The 14,871-nt window shown below is 44.4% G+C and overlaps 1 protein-coding gene across 1 annotated transcript in view; it reads right to left on the bottom strand.

Annotated features, from left to right (window-relative positions):
- Positions 1 to 14,871, bottom strand: part of GRB14 (growth factor receptor bound protein 14) — a 58,979-nt gene that overhangs the window by 23,678 nt on the left and 20,430 nt on the right. Inside the window, exons 2-3 of the mRNA XM_072121854.1 lie at positions 7,552 to 7,708; positions 6,346 to 6,467 (exon numbers count right to left, since the gene is read on the bottom strand). Of these exons, the coding sequence (XP_071977955.1) occupies positions 6,346 to 6,467; positions 7,552 to 7,708 (279 nt within the window). The remainder of the gene's footprint in view (positions 1 to 6,345; positions 6,468 to 7,551; positions 7,709 to 14,871) is intronic.

The following is a 14,871-nucleotide window of genomic DNA, read 5'->3' as shown; positions in this document are numbered from 1 at the left end:
ACTAGCCGCTGCCCGCGCTGCTCGGATCATTCTGTGTCTGGATGCCGCTAGGGAGAGAGCTGCTGCTGGTCAGGGAAAGCGTTAGGGTGTTCTATTAGCTTACTGTTAGGCAGGAGTGATTCTCCAAGAACCCAACAGCCCTTCTTAGGGCTACAATAACGTTCTACTTTTTTTTTTTTATTTGCATCTTGTACCATTTTGTGAGGAATTAGCAGGGGGACTTGCTACCGTTGTGTTTAGCTCTTAGTGGCACACATATCCACCTCAAACACCAAAGTGGGAAAATTTATTAGGGGTTGGATTTCAATTAGACACAGTCTGCCATTTGTCCTTTTTTATTTTACGTTTATTTTGTTTAATAACTCAGTGTCATCTCATCTGGCATATTAGTGTGCTTTCATACTTGGCTAGAAAATAGCCATAGGAGAATCCAAACGGCTTACTTGCGCCTACAGTAGCGTTATATATTTGATTTCTGGTTGATCTGCTGGTGGCTGTACTTGCTGCAGTGCATCTACTAGCCAATTGTGAGCAATTTGTAGTGAGACTTGCGACCGCTGTGTTTTGCGCTTAGTGACGCACATATCCATTGCAAAGACCGAAGTGGGAAAATTTTGTAGGGGTTGGATTTCAATTCGGCACAGTCTGCCATTTTTCCTTTTTTATTTTACGTTTATTTTGTTTAATAACTCAGTGTCATCTCATCTGGCATAGTAGTGTGCTTTCATACTTGGCTAGAAAATAGCCATAGCTATAGGATAGCATTGTTTGTTTTTAAAAACTCAAAAACACAAAAAAAAACAAAAAACACAAAAAAAAGTTAAAAAAAAATTAAAGTTATAACTCTCATTTTAAAAATGTTTAACCCGAGGGCTAGGGGTAGAGGAAGAGGGCGGGGACGTGGGCGTCCAACTACTGCAGGGGTCAGAGGCCGTGGTCCTGGGCGGGGTGAGACACCACCTGCTTATGAGGGAGCAGGGGAACGCCGCAGAGCTACACTCCCTAGGTTCATGTCTGAAGTTACTGGGACTCGTGGTAGAGCACTGTTGAGGCCAGAACAGTGCGAACAGGTGATGTCGTGGATTGCTGACAATGCTTCGAGCAATTTGTCCACCAGTCAGTCTTCCACGCAGTCCACCCATGTCACCGAAATCGCCACTCCTCCAGCTCCTGCACCTCAGCCTCCTCCCCCCCCAGTCTGCCCCCTCCCAGGAAAATTTGGCATTTGAACCGGCATACTCTGAGGAACTGTTTTCTGGACCCTTCCCACAGTCACAAACCACTTGTCCGGTTGCTGCTGAGCAATTTTCCGATGCCCAGGTTTTCCACCAGTCACAGTCTGTGGGTGATGATGACCTTCTTGACGTAGTGGAAGTGTGTAAAGAGGTGTCCGACGATGAGGAGACACGGTTGTCAGACAGTGGGGAAGTTGTTGTCAGGGCAGGAAGTCCGAGGGGGGAGCAGACTGAGGGATCGGAGGATGATGAGGTGACAGACCCAAGCTGGGTTGAGAGGCCGGGTGAACACAGTGCTTCTGAGACGGAGGAGAGTCCTCGACCAGAACAGGTTGGAAGAGGCAGTGGTGGGGCCAGACGGAGAGGCAGGGCCAGAGCTGGTGCATCAGCGCCAAATGTGTCAACTAGTGAAGCTCCCGTGGCGAGGGCTCTTGCGGCGAGGGCTAGATCTTCAGAAGTCTGGAGGTTCTTTAAGGAAACACCGGATGACCGACGGACTGTGGTGTGCAACATTTGCCAAACCAGGCTCAGCAGGGGTTCCACCACTACTAGCTTAACTACCACCAGTATGCGCAGGCATATGAATGCTAAACACCCCACTCAGTGGCAACAAGCCCGTTCACCTCCGGCCGTGCACACCACTGCTCCTTCCCCTGTGTCAGCTGATAGTCAGCCCCCTGCCCAGGACCCTGCCACAAAAACCCCATCGTCGCCTCCACGATCCTCCACAGCATCCACCAGCGTTCAGCTCTCCATACCCCAGACGCTGGAGCGGAAACGCAAATATAGTGCAACCCACCCGCACGCCCAAGCCCTTAATGTGCACATCTCCAGATTGCTTAGCCTGGAGATGCTGCCCTATAGGCTAGTAGAGACCGAGGCCTTTCGCAACCTCATGGCGGCGGCCGCCCCTCGGTATTCGGTCCCCAGCCGCCACTACTTTTCCCGATGTGCCGTCCCAGCCCTGCACCAGCACGTGTCAGACAACATCATCCGTGCCCTGACACAACGCCGTTTCTGACAAGGTCCACCTGACCACGGACACGTGGACGAGTGCTGCCGGGCAGGGCCACTATATATCGCTGACGGCACATTGGGTTAACTTGGTGGAGGCTGGGAGCGAGTCTGACCCTGCGGCTGGTCATATACTGCCGACGCCGAGGATTGCGGGGCCTACCTCGGTCCAGGTGTTTCAGGCCTACTATGCCTCCTCCTCCTCCCACCCCTCCTCCACCTCCTCCTCCGAACTACCATCCGTGGGCACGGCGCCATCAGTCGGTAGCTCTAGGCACAGCAGCAGTGCCGTCGCTAGGCGACAGCAGGCGGTGCTCAAACTGCTGAGCCTAGGCAATAGCTATTACAGGGCATCACGGCGCAGACTGATCTGTGGCTGGCACCGCTGAACCTGAAGCCAGGCATGGTTGTGTGTGACAACGGCCGTAACCTGGTGGCGGCTCTGCAACTCGGCAGACTGACACATGTGCCATGCCTGGCCCATGTGTTAAATCTGATAGTTCAGCGTTTCCTCAAGACATACCCCAATCTGTCTGATTTGCTCACGAAGGTGCGCCGCATCTGTGCGCATTTCAGGAAGTCCAGCACAGATGCTGCCACTCTCAGGGCAGCGCAGCGCCGCCTCCAACTGCCCGCTCACCGACTGTTGTGCGACGTGCCCACGAGGTGGAATTCAACACTGACCATGTTATCCAGAGTTTACCAGCAGCGCCGAGCGATTGTAGACTGCCAGATGTCAACCTCCACCAGAACTGGTAGTCAGGTCAGTCAGCTTCCTCAAGTCTACAATGAGGAGTGGACGTGGATGTCTGATATCTGTCAGGTGCTGAGTAACTTTGAGGAGTCAACACAGATGGTCAGTGGCGATGCCGCCATCATCAGCCTCACCATCCCGCTGCTTGGCCTGTTGAAAAACTCTCTGATCAGCATGAAGTCGGAAGCTTTGCGCTCGTCACAAGAGACGGGGGAAGAAGATTCCCTTGTTGATAGCCAAAGCACCCTCAGGTCTGTTTCTCAGCGCATATCGGAGGAGGTGGAGGTGGAGGAGGATGAGGAGGAAGAGGAGGAGAATGTTGGCGAGACACAAGAGGGGACCATTGTTCAGTCCTTCACTGTTCAGCGTGTATGGGCAGAAGAAGAGGAGTTGGAGGAGTTGGAGGAGGAGGAAATGGACAGTCAGGCCAGTGAGGGGAGTGAATTCTTACGCGTTGGTACTCTGGCGCATATGGCAGATTTCATGCTAGGCTGCCTATCCCGTGACCCTCGCGTTCAAAGAATTTATTCCAGCACCGATTACTGGGTGTTCACTCTCCTGGACCCACGGTACAAGCAAAATCTTTCCACTCTCATCCCTGCAGAGGAAAGGAGTGTGAGAATGCATGAATACCAGCAGGCCCTGGTGCACAAGCTGAAACAGTATTTCCCTTCTGACAGCGCTAGCGGCAGAGTGCGTAGTTCTGCGGGACAAGTAGCGAGGGAGAGTAGGCGAGCAGGCAGCTTGTCCAGCACTGGCAAGGGTACGCTTTACAAGGCTTTTGCCAGCTTTATGTCACCCCAGCAAGACACTGTCACCTGTCCCCAGTCTCGGCAGAGTAGGGCTAATCTTTACAGAAAGATGGTGAGGGAGTACGTAGCTGACCATACCATCGTCCTAAATGATCACACAGCTCCCTACAACTACTGGGTTTCAAAGCTGGACATGTGGCACGAACTGGCGCTGTACGCCTTGGAGGTTCTTGCCTGCCCTGCCGCTAGCGTCTTGTCCGAGCGGGTTTTCAGTGCAGCTGGTGGCATCATCACCGATAAGCGTACACGCCTGTCGACTGACAGCGCTGACAGGCTGACGCTTATTAAGATGAATAAAGCCTGGATTTCTCATAATTTCCAATCTCCACCAGGTGAAGGAAGCTCAACCTGAATAATTGATCCACTCCTCCTCCTCCTCATTTTCCTCCTTCTCCTCCTCTTTGTACAGTAAAGCAGAGGAAACTGGCTATTTTTTGACAGGGCCCACTGGCTCTTGCTATAGTACTTCATGCATTTAATTTTTCTGGAGGGCCACCTACCCGGTCCTCTGTTTTAAACAATTTTTGGGAGTGCCACATACAGGCACTCAATCTATTCAATTTTTCTGGAGGGCCACCTACCCGGTCCTCTGTTTTAAACAATTTTTGGGAGTGCCACATACAGGCACTCAATCTATTCAATTTTTCTGGAGGGCCACCTACCTGCTCCTCTGGTTTGAAAATTTTTTTGGACTGCCACATACAGGCACTCAATCTATTCCATTTTACTGGAGGGCCACCTACCTGCTCCTCTGGTTTGAAAAATTTTTGGGACTGCCACATACAGGCACTATCCAAATTAAATTGTCTCCATAGCAGTCTCCACACGTTGTCTCCATTGCTACCTCCAAAAGTCGTCCATATAGCTGCCTCCATACATCGTCCCTTTATCAAACGAGGTGTGTCAGGCAGAAATTTGGGTTGTTTTCATGGATTCCACATCAAACTTGTTAACTTTGTCGCCACCCTGCTGTGTTATCCACAAAATATACTGGCAAACTTTTATCATTTACCAATATTATTTCAGCGCTTCTTGCGCATCTGTTTACATTCCCCTCACCCGGCATATCCTAAACTTATAAGAACGCTACTACACTTGATCTTATACAAAAGTGCTGTTTGGGGAGTAGCCTAGAGACAGGGGCTTGGATTGGCGAAAGCTCGCCTGGCAGCGGAGCGCCAGCTCCATGCGCATCATGCGCTTCTTGCGCATCTGTTTACATTCCCCTCACCCGCCATATCCCAAACTTATAAGAACGCTACTACACTTAACTTGGTGCAGGCCGGGACCGAGTCTGACCCTGGGGCTGGTCATATACTGCCGACGCAGAGAATTGCGGGGCCTACCTCGGTCCAGGTCTCAAAGGCCTACTATACCTCCTCCCACCCCTCCTCCACCTCCTCCTCCTCCGAATTACCATCCGTGGGCATGGCGCCATCAGTCGGTAGCTCTAGGCACAGCAGCAGTGCCGTCGCTAAGCGACAGCAGGCGGTGCTCAAACTGCTGAGCCTAGGCGATAAAAGGCACACCGCCCAAGAGCTATTACAGGGCATTCCACATCAAACTTGTTAACTTTGTCGCCACCCTGCTGTGTAATCCACAAAATATACTTGCAAACTTTTATAATTTACCGATATTATTTCAGCGCTTCTTGCGCATCTGTTTACATTCCCCTCACCCGGCATATCCTAAACTTATAAGAACGCTACTACACTTGATCTTATACAAAAGGTTCTTAGAAGTGCTGTTTGGGGAGTAGCCTAGAGACAGGGGCTTGGATTGGCGAAAGCTCGCCTGGCAGCGGAGCGCCAGCTCCATGCCAAGATCCAACTAACATAGTTTTAACTGCAGCACCTTTAATCTACTACTAGTTTACTGCCTCCATACATGGTCCCCTTATCAAACGAGCTGTGTCAGGCAGAATTTTGGGTTGTTTTCATGGCTTCCATGTTAACTTTGTCGCCACCCTGCTGTGTAATCCACAAAATATACTGGCAAACTTTTATCATGTACCGATATTATTTGAGCGCTTCTTGCTCACCTCCTTTGGTTCCTCTCTGCCACCCATTGGTTTGAGTCCATTTAGGGGATGTCGCCATGACACTCTCTAGCCTGCTGCCGCTGCCTCTGCATGCCGTCCCCTATAGTGTCAGGGTCAATTATTGGATGTTTTAGATGCTATCTAGCTTCATTCTGTCACTCTTTCATGGCCATGCTGTTGCCCATAATTTTGGCATAATGGTGCGTTTAAGCAGCCTCAGAGGCATCCATGCTCTGTCCATTTCCGTGGTGTTTCCATCCTTTTCTGAGGTTCCCAGGTGTTTGGCCAAGCTTCCCTGTGCAGAGCCTTGGTCCCCTTGAAAAATGCTCGAGTCTCCCATTGACTTCAATGGGGTTCGTTATTCGAGACGAGCACTCGAGCATCGGGAAAAGTTCGTCTCGAATAACGAGTACCCGAGCATTTTAGTGTTCGCTCATCTCTAGTATTGACCATTTAAAATAATGAAGACTTTTAAAATGAAGTTCTTACCTCTGGGCTTTTAAAAAATTCATATTTTGCATAATATTTCCTGATGCTAAATCTGCAGTCTTCCTCCATGTCCCACTTTGACTGAACCTCAATTATCAGCTCATGATCTTCTATGATTCTTTCTGTAAAATATATAAGTTAGTAGTTTGGTGAGATATACATAATCTTTTGTGACCCAAAAAATTCTACAAAAACATTCATATACAGACATTCTAAAATGTTGCAGATAAGTTGTACAAAACAAAAGAACTCTCTTTGTGGACCATACAATCAATCACAGCACAGCAATCTTTTCTTTTTCTGCATTTAATTAAGGATAGAAGTGCTGTGATTGGTCGACCATGCTCATAACCATTTTTCTTTTAGGGTATGGTCACACGTTGCGTTTAACGCATGCGTTTAAAAACGCATTGGAATAGCTGAAGTGTGATTTGCCTAATTAAACAGCTGTTAACGCGTGTTTACAAAACGCAAATGTTAATGCTTGTGTTAACGAATGCATTAACCGCATACGCTAACCACGATGTTAACACAAGTGTTCACAATGCATTAACGGTTGAATTTTGTAAACACATGTATTAACTGCTGTTTAATAAGGCAAATCACTCTATTGCAATGCATTTTCAAACGCATGCGTTAAACGCGACGTGTGGCTGCACCCTTAGGGTATTTTCTCATTGACCTTTTAATGAAAACCTGGGTGCACCAAAAATCTGCCAACATATTCCCTAGCAATTTTAATTACTAGTCTGGAAAAGTGATGTATAGGATTTTAGCTACCACAATCCTTCACCCTAGAGCTTACGGAGGAATGGACAAGGGAAAATGTAAAATATTCATAAAGAATTAAACAAACAAGATAGGCGTTTTTTCAATGAAAAACGTGTGTTTAAGAGGACTAGAAGGGGTTATATACCAATTTCCGCCACAACTGGTGCAACATCAGTTCAGACCTAAACGGATCTTATGAAAAATTTTCCAAAGCTTCAGCGAATTGAGTCCCGGATGATCTTCTCATCTCTACCCAAAACCAACCGATTCTCTATAGTCTTTGCAGAGTAGATCCTCTTCACAATGTCACCTGATTTTAGACAGTTTACATGCATTTGTCCAATTTTTCTGAATACATTGGGCTCAATTTTTCTTGCCCGTGTCCATCGAAGAGAGACTTTAACTCAGAATTTCAATAACATCCAAACCACTAACCTAGACACAATGCAGGCAGCTGCTCAAACATTGTCCAGTTCTGGTCATCTATACAGTGGTTCTTCTTGATGAGCATTTGGCACACATTCAGAGCAGTGGTATCATTGGGCACCTCCAGAGCTCTGCTGGTTCCATCTTCACTGAAGACTTTAATCACCTGCAATGATATTGCATAACTCAATGAGACATATATGATTCTTCCGCTATAAATAATAACATTTTCTTTAGAGGCTCAAACCCAGATCATCAGTGGCGTTAGTTGTAGACCAACTTTTTGTTGCCACACTTTGCATTCTGCCATTGGGTCAAAAGTGAATCAATAGAAAAATAGTTCATATTCCAGGTTACAGTCAATGGAGAGAATTCATTAATGTGTCGCGGACAGATAAGAACTCAACAACACTTGTCTAAATTTATCATTGTGATGATGAATATGTTGCAGTTTAAGACTATCATGTTCTACCTTAGACCTGCTTTTAGCTGGTCTACATTTTGTGACAGAATGTTCCTGACCCTCCTTATTGTTTTTGGTGCATGGACTATTTCCCATCCGGTCAAGCCCGTTTCCTTGACACTATGCCCCTTTCTCAGGATCATACCTTTGAAGTCGTAAAAGTGGCAAAAAATAGTCCAAAACCTTCACAAACGTGTTGGAAGTTGCTTGAAACTGTTTTTGGTACAAACCTGGCACAGATAGTTAATGCACCCACCCAATGTGTTGTATGCTGTGTGTTATTACCAGCCGAACAACATGTTTGCATAGAAGATTTAGTAACTAGGAAGAGAGCATTGCTCTGCTCTATTGCTTTCACGGGTATCACCGTCTGTTCGCCCACGTCACTATGTAAACAATTATGGGTGATTTGTGCTCGCAGACTGTCATGGTTACATTATTCTGCAAATTGGAGGGGGTCATTTCGGTTAAATTCCTATAGCTCAAACAGTGATGACCTGAAGTATACTAAGAACTGGCTATCAGTGTTGTTATTGTTACAAATAGATGTAAAAGAGTGGATCCAGTCATACGGCAAAAGCTAATTTGCCTCTTACCGATCCTCGTCACTTCTCAGTTGATCTCTGTGCTCTACTTCCTGTTGTCTCCAAGCAAACAGGAAGTTCTCTGAGATGCTCACTCAGCCAATCACTGGCCAAAGCAGTAACTCACCTAAGCATGTGATTGGCTGAACAAGAATTTTAGAGCATTACCCCTGTGTCAGGAGACTAAAGGAAGTGGAACACAGCGTATAATCTAGGTAGAATCTTGAGTGGAGCAACATGGATGTAGTTGAGAAACATTACTTTTTTGTAATGATAATGGAGCCCTATTTAATGTTTTTGTAATGCTCTGGAAAACTATTTGAACTGCTATGTTAATTAACATTTTCAACTTTTTAATACACTTTTTGAGGAATATTACTACCATTTGAAGAGACTGTTTGTCACTAGTGATGAGTGAATCTGAACCTAAATGTTCAAATTCATATCAAACATTGCAGGCTCGGATCCGGAGAACTCATTCACTGTGGGTATACGAGAGTACGACTAGTAGTTAAACCTAACTTTTATTTATATATACTGGTAAAAAGAAGTAGACTCCTTAACTATATAAGTGTTAAAATCCGGATCCGGATCCGGAGAACACAAACTCGTGTTAATGTTAATTTATTTCACTCCCCTAACTGGTAACACCCCCAATCAGTGTCATCCCTTACAGGCTGCCATTTCGGCAGTGATTTTGTCACTCTCCATGATGTCACAGGAAGTGGCGATCCCAACCACTATGGATAAACGCTCGTAGCTTACATCCTTTACGTGTTGCGCCAGTGGCATGTAAAGGTTAGCACTTCTGGTCAGTTCCACGACCGATAGTGGCTGATACCAGTGGGTGAACTAACCCTTTTATAGGGTTAACACCTATGATCATTGCAAGCACCGATTGAGGGTTTTGGGGAAATGGGGCCTTTGACCACAAACCCAGACTATTTGTCCGTGTTTAGCCAAATGTGCCACACCAAAATACTGATGGGTCTGGTCATCACTATTTTTCATAACTCTGCTTGCCTTGGCTGAATAAGAACACTTTTGGCAACATTCATAGGAACTAAACATATTTATAGCTACAGTGACTTTCATCTGAGCGTTGGCTACAATTGTGTGACTAACTACACCAGCAATGACAGCAGCAGTTTGCTAAAATTTATCATTTGTCTTGAGTCACGACTAAATCCTGGATTTGGGATGAGAAGTGAATCTGTAAGACAGACCCTAATTAATTCTATTGCATTGATTTGCCATAAATGTCTCAAAGGGGTGTCCAGTGTAGACAAAAACATAACCATTTTGCAAATTATAAGGTCATCCTACTTAGGGACCTTTTGTGATCTGAGTTTAGTCCAGGTACCCTATTCTGAGTCAGTTTTGTACAAAACCCTAAGTTGGAAACCCAGACCCCTCCCCCTATGGGCAGGATAGACAATCATTGTCTGATTAGTGTGTGCCTATGGATAGACCATCTCTGATCATTCCTTGACTTCCCCTTAAGTATTTTACATGTGCCCAATAAAGCCTATACAAGGGTTAATATTAGTCTAATTAACTCAAAGTGGACTTTTATTAGGTTCTGATCCTACATATACAAACCATTTACGTCTCACACATATGTACAGTTGTCATTAACGTCTTTTATTATGCGACCTTCACATTCGCATTTCTCAACCCCCTGTCACTGCCATGGATTTCCTTAAGAACACGACAATGCCGCCCTTGTGTTCTCCGAGTTCCGGGTGACACGGTGTAATTAGTCATACTCGGCACACACTATAAGCTTTCTATTTCTATAGGTCCTGGTTAGTATCTCGTTCTTGTTTCTTCTATTGTCTGACTTTCACGATTAGAAATTTCTATAGAAAACTTTCATTGTTTTTTTCCTTTGTTTGATTTTCCTCAGTTTAGATGGTTAGGTAAAGATAGAGACATTATTTGAGGAAGATAGTACACCCAGATATGCAGCGCTTAAATGGTAACACCCATGTATATAGACCTCTATATATCAGATAACATGTTTATTGGCAAGTAAGTGAGAGTAAAGTATCCATCTGTTTTCCATTGTTATTATAAGGAAACAATATGATCCGGTTCTCATCAGATTTCCACATTTTGGCCATATCCTTTTTCCGAGGGATCCTTGGAGTATACATCAGTATAAGGTTGGGATTTGGGGTCTCAATTTGTTTTGGGGATATAGTCTGACGTCTTAATGAAATTGTGAATTGGGTAAGAGAATAAATCCATTTACAAGGGCTCACACTTCCCATTGTATTCCACTTTCTGGGTGTTAGCATGAGACACAAGTTGGAAACACTTTGATACATTGGTTCGCCCAATCTTTGCAGTGGCAACCTACCTCTGCCAGTGATTGTCTGAACCTGTGGTGGTCCTGGAGCAGTGGAGAAGCAATGAGAAATAAGCAATAATCAAAATCTGACATTAAATCCTTATGTTTAAAGGAAATCTACCTTATAATAATAATTCCTTTATTAATATAGCGCACACAGATTACTCAGCGCTTGCCAAATCAGTCCCTGTCCCCAATGGGGCCCACAATCTAATCAACCTACCATCATGTTTTTGGAGTGTGGGAGGAAACTGGAGGAAACCCACGTAAGCATGGAGAGAACATACAAACTCTTTGCAGATTTTGACCTGGATGGGACTTGAACCCAAGGCCCCAGCGCTGCAAGGCTGTAGTGCTAACCACTGAACCACCATGCTGCCACATGCTGCCTCTTATGTTTCCCTGTGTCGTTCGCACTATGTTAGTTGTGTTATTATTCAATGTATCTGTTCCGGTTCACTTGATATCATAATGCACTTAATGTTATCAATGTAACTATTCAACATACTGGAGTCTGTATGTTTGATATGGTTGTCATAACTCACCTAGTGCATAACTCAATAAAATTATTGAACCGTATAGGAAATCTACCTTCCAAATGAATCATGATAAAGCTCATAGATCCAGGCACATGTGGCAATTGTATTATATTTGTTATCTATGGCCTCCTTCCTTTTAAAATCAACTTTTTAAATTATGTTAATGAGTCAGAAGAGCTCTGGGGTGTTACCAGAGCACCTCTGTGCTGTAGCTTCACAGGCTGTTACACTGTGCAGGAGCACTTCCCACATGCCACTGTTTGAGATTACAGCATAGGGAGGGGGAAGTGACAATGGATCAAAGGTTTATCATGATCTATTTTGGAAATCTAGGAGATTCCCTTTAAGATGTCTATTTTTTTATGGATCATGCTGTGGATTTTGCTTATGGCACTGCAGGGAAAAAATATACAGGTAATGCCTGGGTTACGTACAAGGTTCTGTGGGTTTGTTCTTAAATTGAAACTGTCTGCAAGTCAAAACTGGTATATACCTGTATATATATATTATACCTCTAAGAGTTGAATTTTAATAATTTTAGGCTGTCGTGGGAACAAGGATTAACAATAAAGCTTCATTGCAGGAACCTTTCATCACTCTTAAACTGACCATTGCAGACCAGAATCCAGAGAACTTCATTAGAGGTCACAGTGGGTCCATCGGTAACTAGGGGTCGTCTGTAAGTCAGGAAACGCCTTTACAGTAAAAATCAACTCCAATAGTTGTAGACCCAAAAATCCTCAGTGTGCCTAGAATCTGTTTGTGAGTGTGACATATGACCAGCGGGGTATGTGGGTTGCATATGTCCTTGAGTTTATTTTTTTTCTTTTGACTCCCGACACATGGGAGGGGTTTTTTCAGTAATGTGACAATCACGTGTAATGTGAATGTTGGGCTATACAGGTGGTTTTCTACTTAAGGACATCCAACTTACAGACGACCAGAGGACCAGACGACGACAAATTCAACTTAAGAACAAACCTAAAGAACCTCTCTTTTACAAAACCCGGGGACTGCCTGTATATAAAAAATATAATTATATAATATACTCCAGGTTATTATGCCTTTTATAAATATTTGTATTTTTGAAAACCAAATTAAAGAGAACAAAATAAGGAATATTCTCTGGAAAAATTTACCAAGCCATGCTCTCCATAATTCTCAACAAAATTCTCAAACATCAAAAGAAAAGGTTTAATGACCATTTTCCAAAAAACATTTGTATTAAACTTGCACCTTTTTTTAATAAAAATGAGAAAGCAGAATTCATCTTATGTAACTTTTTAAAATAGATTCCTCAAAATTTTTACAACCTCACTCCACAAGGAGTCACATCTCAGGACAAAGGGGTTAGTCATAAAGATGCTTCCAATTTGTAAAATTGCTTATTTAGTAAGGGTCGAGGATCGCACTTTCGTAGGACTGTTCACGGTTTTCAGAATTTGCGCAGCTTTGACAGGTATTTAAGAAAGGTTTGCACTGTCGCACGCGATCGGATTTTGGCACAGCTGGGCTGGCTTTTCAAATCGAGGAGCGGGCCGTCGGACGATTCGACTGATTTGGACTAAGCGCAGGATTTAACTTTCAAATTGTGTCGCAAGACAATGCACTCACATGCACCAGGAAGAAGAAGGTGAACTCTGGTGGACCTGAGCGGGGAAGCGACACATGCAGGATATCGGGCGCACGATCTTAGTGAATCGCGGCACAGTGCATTATACACGGACAATGCACTTTCTGTGAACTCCAGCGGCCGGATAAGTAAATGTGCCCCATAATCTATCATCACAGAATTCAACAAAACTGCCCTCTCCAGGCATCTTCATTCCATTTAGGAGAAAGTAACGAAAAGGTGAAATAACAGACAACAGCAGTGCCCAAAAATCCTTTTCGCAAATACAGCAGGGTTGATAAAGCCTTGATCCACAAACGTTTTCTTTTTTGCAATAAGCTAAGTATTTCTACAGCTTTCCCTTTCCAGCTGTTTTTCTAATTTTATTTTTACAGAGACTGCCCCCTCCTGTTTGGGCTATTATCAGTTAACTGTTGGGTTGAGTTTTGCCATTTGGGTTCTGCAAAGTCTTTTATTGCAGAGTTTTTACTGGTACAGGGCACACTCCGTGGTGTACACCACCAACAGGTTGATAGAATGGAGACCCTATCCCCATTCTGCAAAGTCTTCCCCTCTCGGAAGGACTTCTACAGCTACTAATAAGCTGAGATACAACTTACCTATGGTGAGCAGTTTTCCATAGGTTTGCCAGGGACATCCTGACCGGTACATTTGCTGTTCTGCTTCTCTAGCAAATATCCCCTTTAACCATATTAGAGGTCCACCGGGTTCCAATTCTATTGTCTATTATTTTACATCAAGGACATTTTCAGTTGTGAAATTTTACCTCTGCAATGCAGTTGTGAACTTACAGTAAATGCTCTATGTTGCAGGACTTCTTGGCACGTGACTTTAGAGGAGATGTTTTATAGTTAACGGCGATATTTCACATAAAAGAGGGAATTCTGGAAAGGACATTTCACCCATTACCTGAGGGGGCTGGTAGTTTAGTGGGGTAAATGTGGTGACAGGTTCCCTTTAAGATCCTCACTAAGCTGTGACTTCTAAAACGGCATTTAAGAAAAGAACTGACCATGAAAAATTCACTGTAGGCTACATCAACATGATGAGAATTAGCCAGTGTGTACCCTACCAGGTCTACCCAATGGGTAAATTGGCCCATGAAGATCTATACGTCGCAAACGCAAAAAGAAATTGTGGATTGAATGTTGAATTTTTTTGTTTGCATGTATAATTTATATAATTAAGATACTTGGATGCTTATTATATTGTGATGCAGTCATACACCTCACACACAGGTTCTGGTTTTGCTGTTTTTGTAGAGTAGTTTTTGGCCACCCAGCTCCTACACGTGATACTATTCTATGCTATGGTGTAGTGGATGGAACACTCGGGTAAATGATTATTAGGTAATGATGAACCATGGTTAGAGTCATTCATATTGCTACAAATAAGTAATCAACAAAATGGCTGGATCATTGTACAAGATCTTATAACTGTTTTATCACTCCTCATCCTCATCCTCAGTCCACAGCTCTTGCGTCACCCCCTTACCCTCATAGACTGTAAGCTCTTGTGTCACCCTCTCATCCTCATAGACTGTAAGCTCTTGTGTCACCCAGTCATCCTCATAGACTGTAAGCTCTTATGTCACCCCCTCATACTAATAGACTGTAAGCTCCTGTGTCACCCTCTCCTCCTCATAGACTGTAAGCTCTTGTGTCACCCCCTCATCCTCACAGACTGTGAGCTCTTGTGTCACCCCTCATCCTCATAGACTGTAAGCTCTTGTGTCACCCCCTCATCCTCATAGA

Source organism: Engystomops pustulosus, chromosome 8 (assembly GCF_040894005.1).
Source record: "Engystomops pustulosus chromosome 8, aEngPut4.maternal, whole genome shotgun sequence".
Classification (NCBI taxonomy): Eukaryota; Metazoa; Chordata; class Amphibia; order Anura; family Leptodactylidae; genus Engystomops; species Engystomops pustulosus.
The sequence above is the reverse complement of the archived record's forward strand: the minus strand, read 5'-3'. Positions and strand labels throughout refer to the sequence as shown.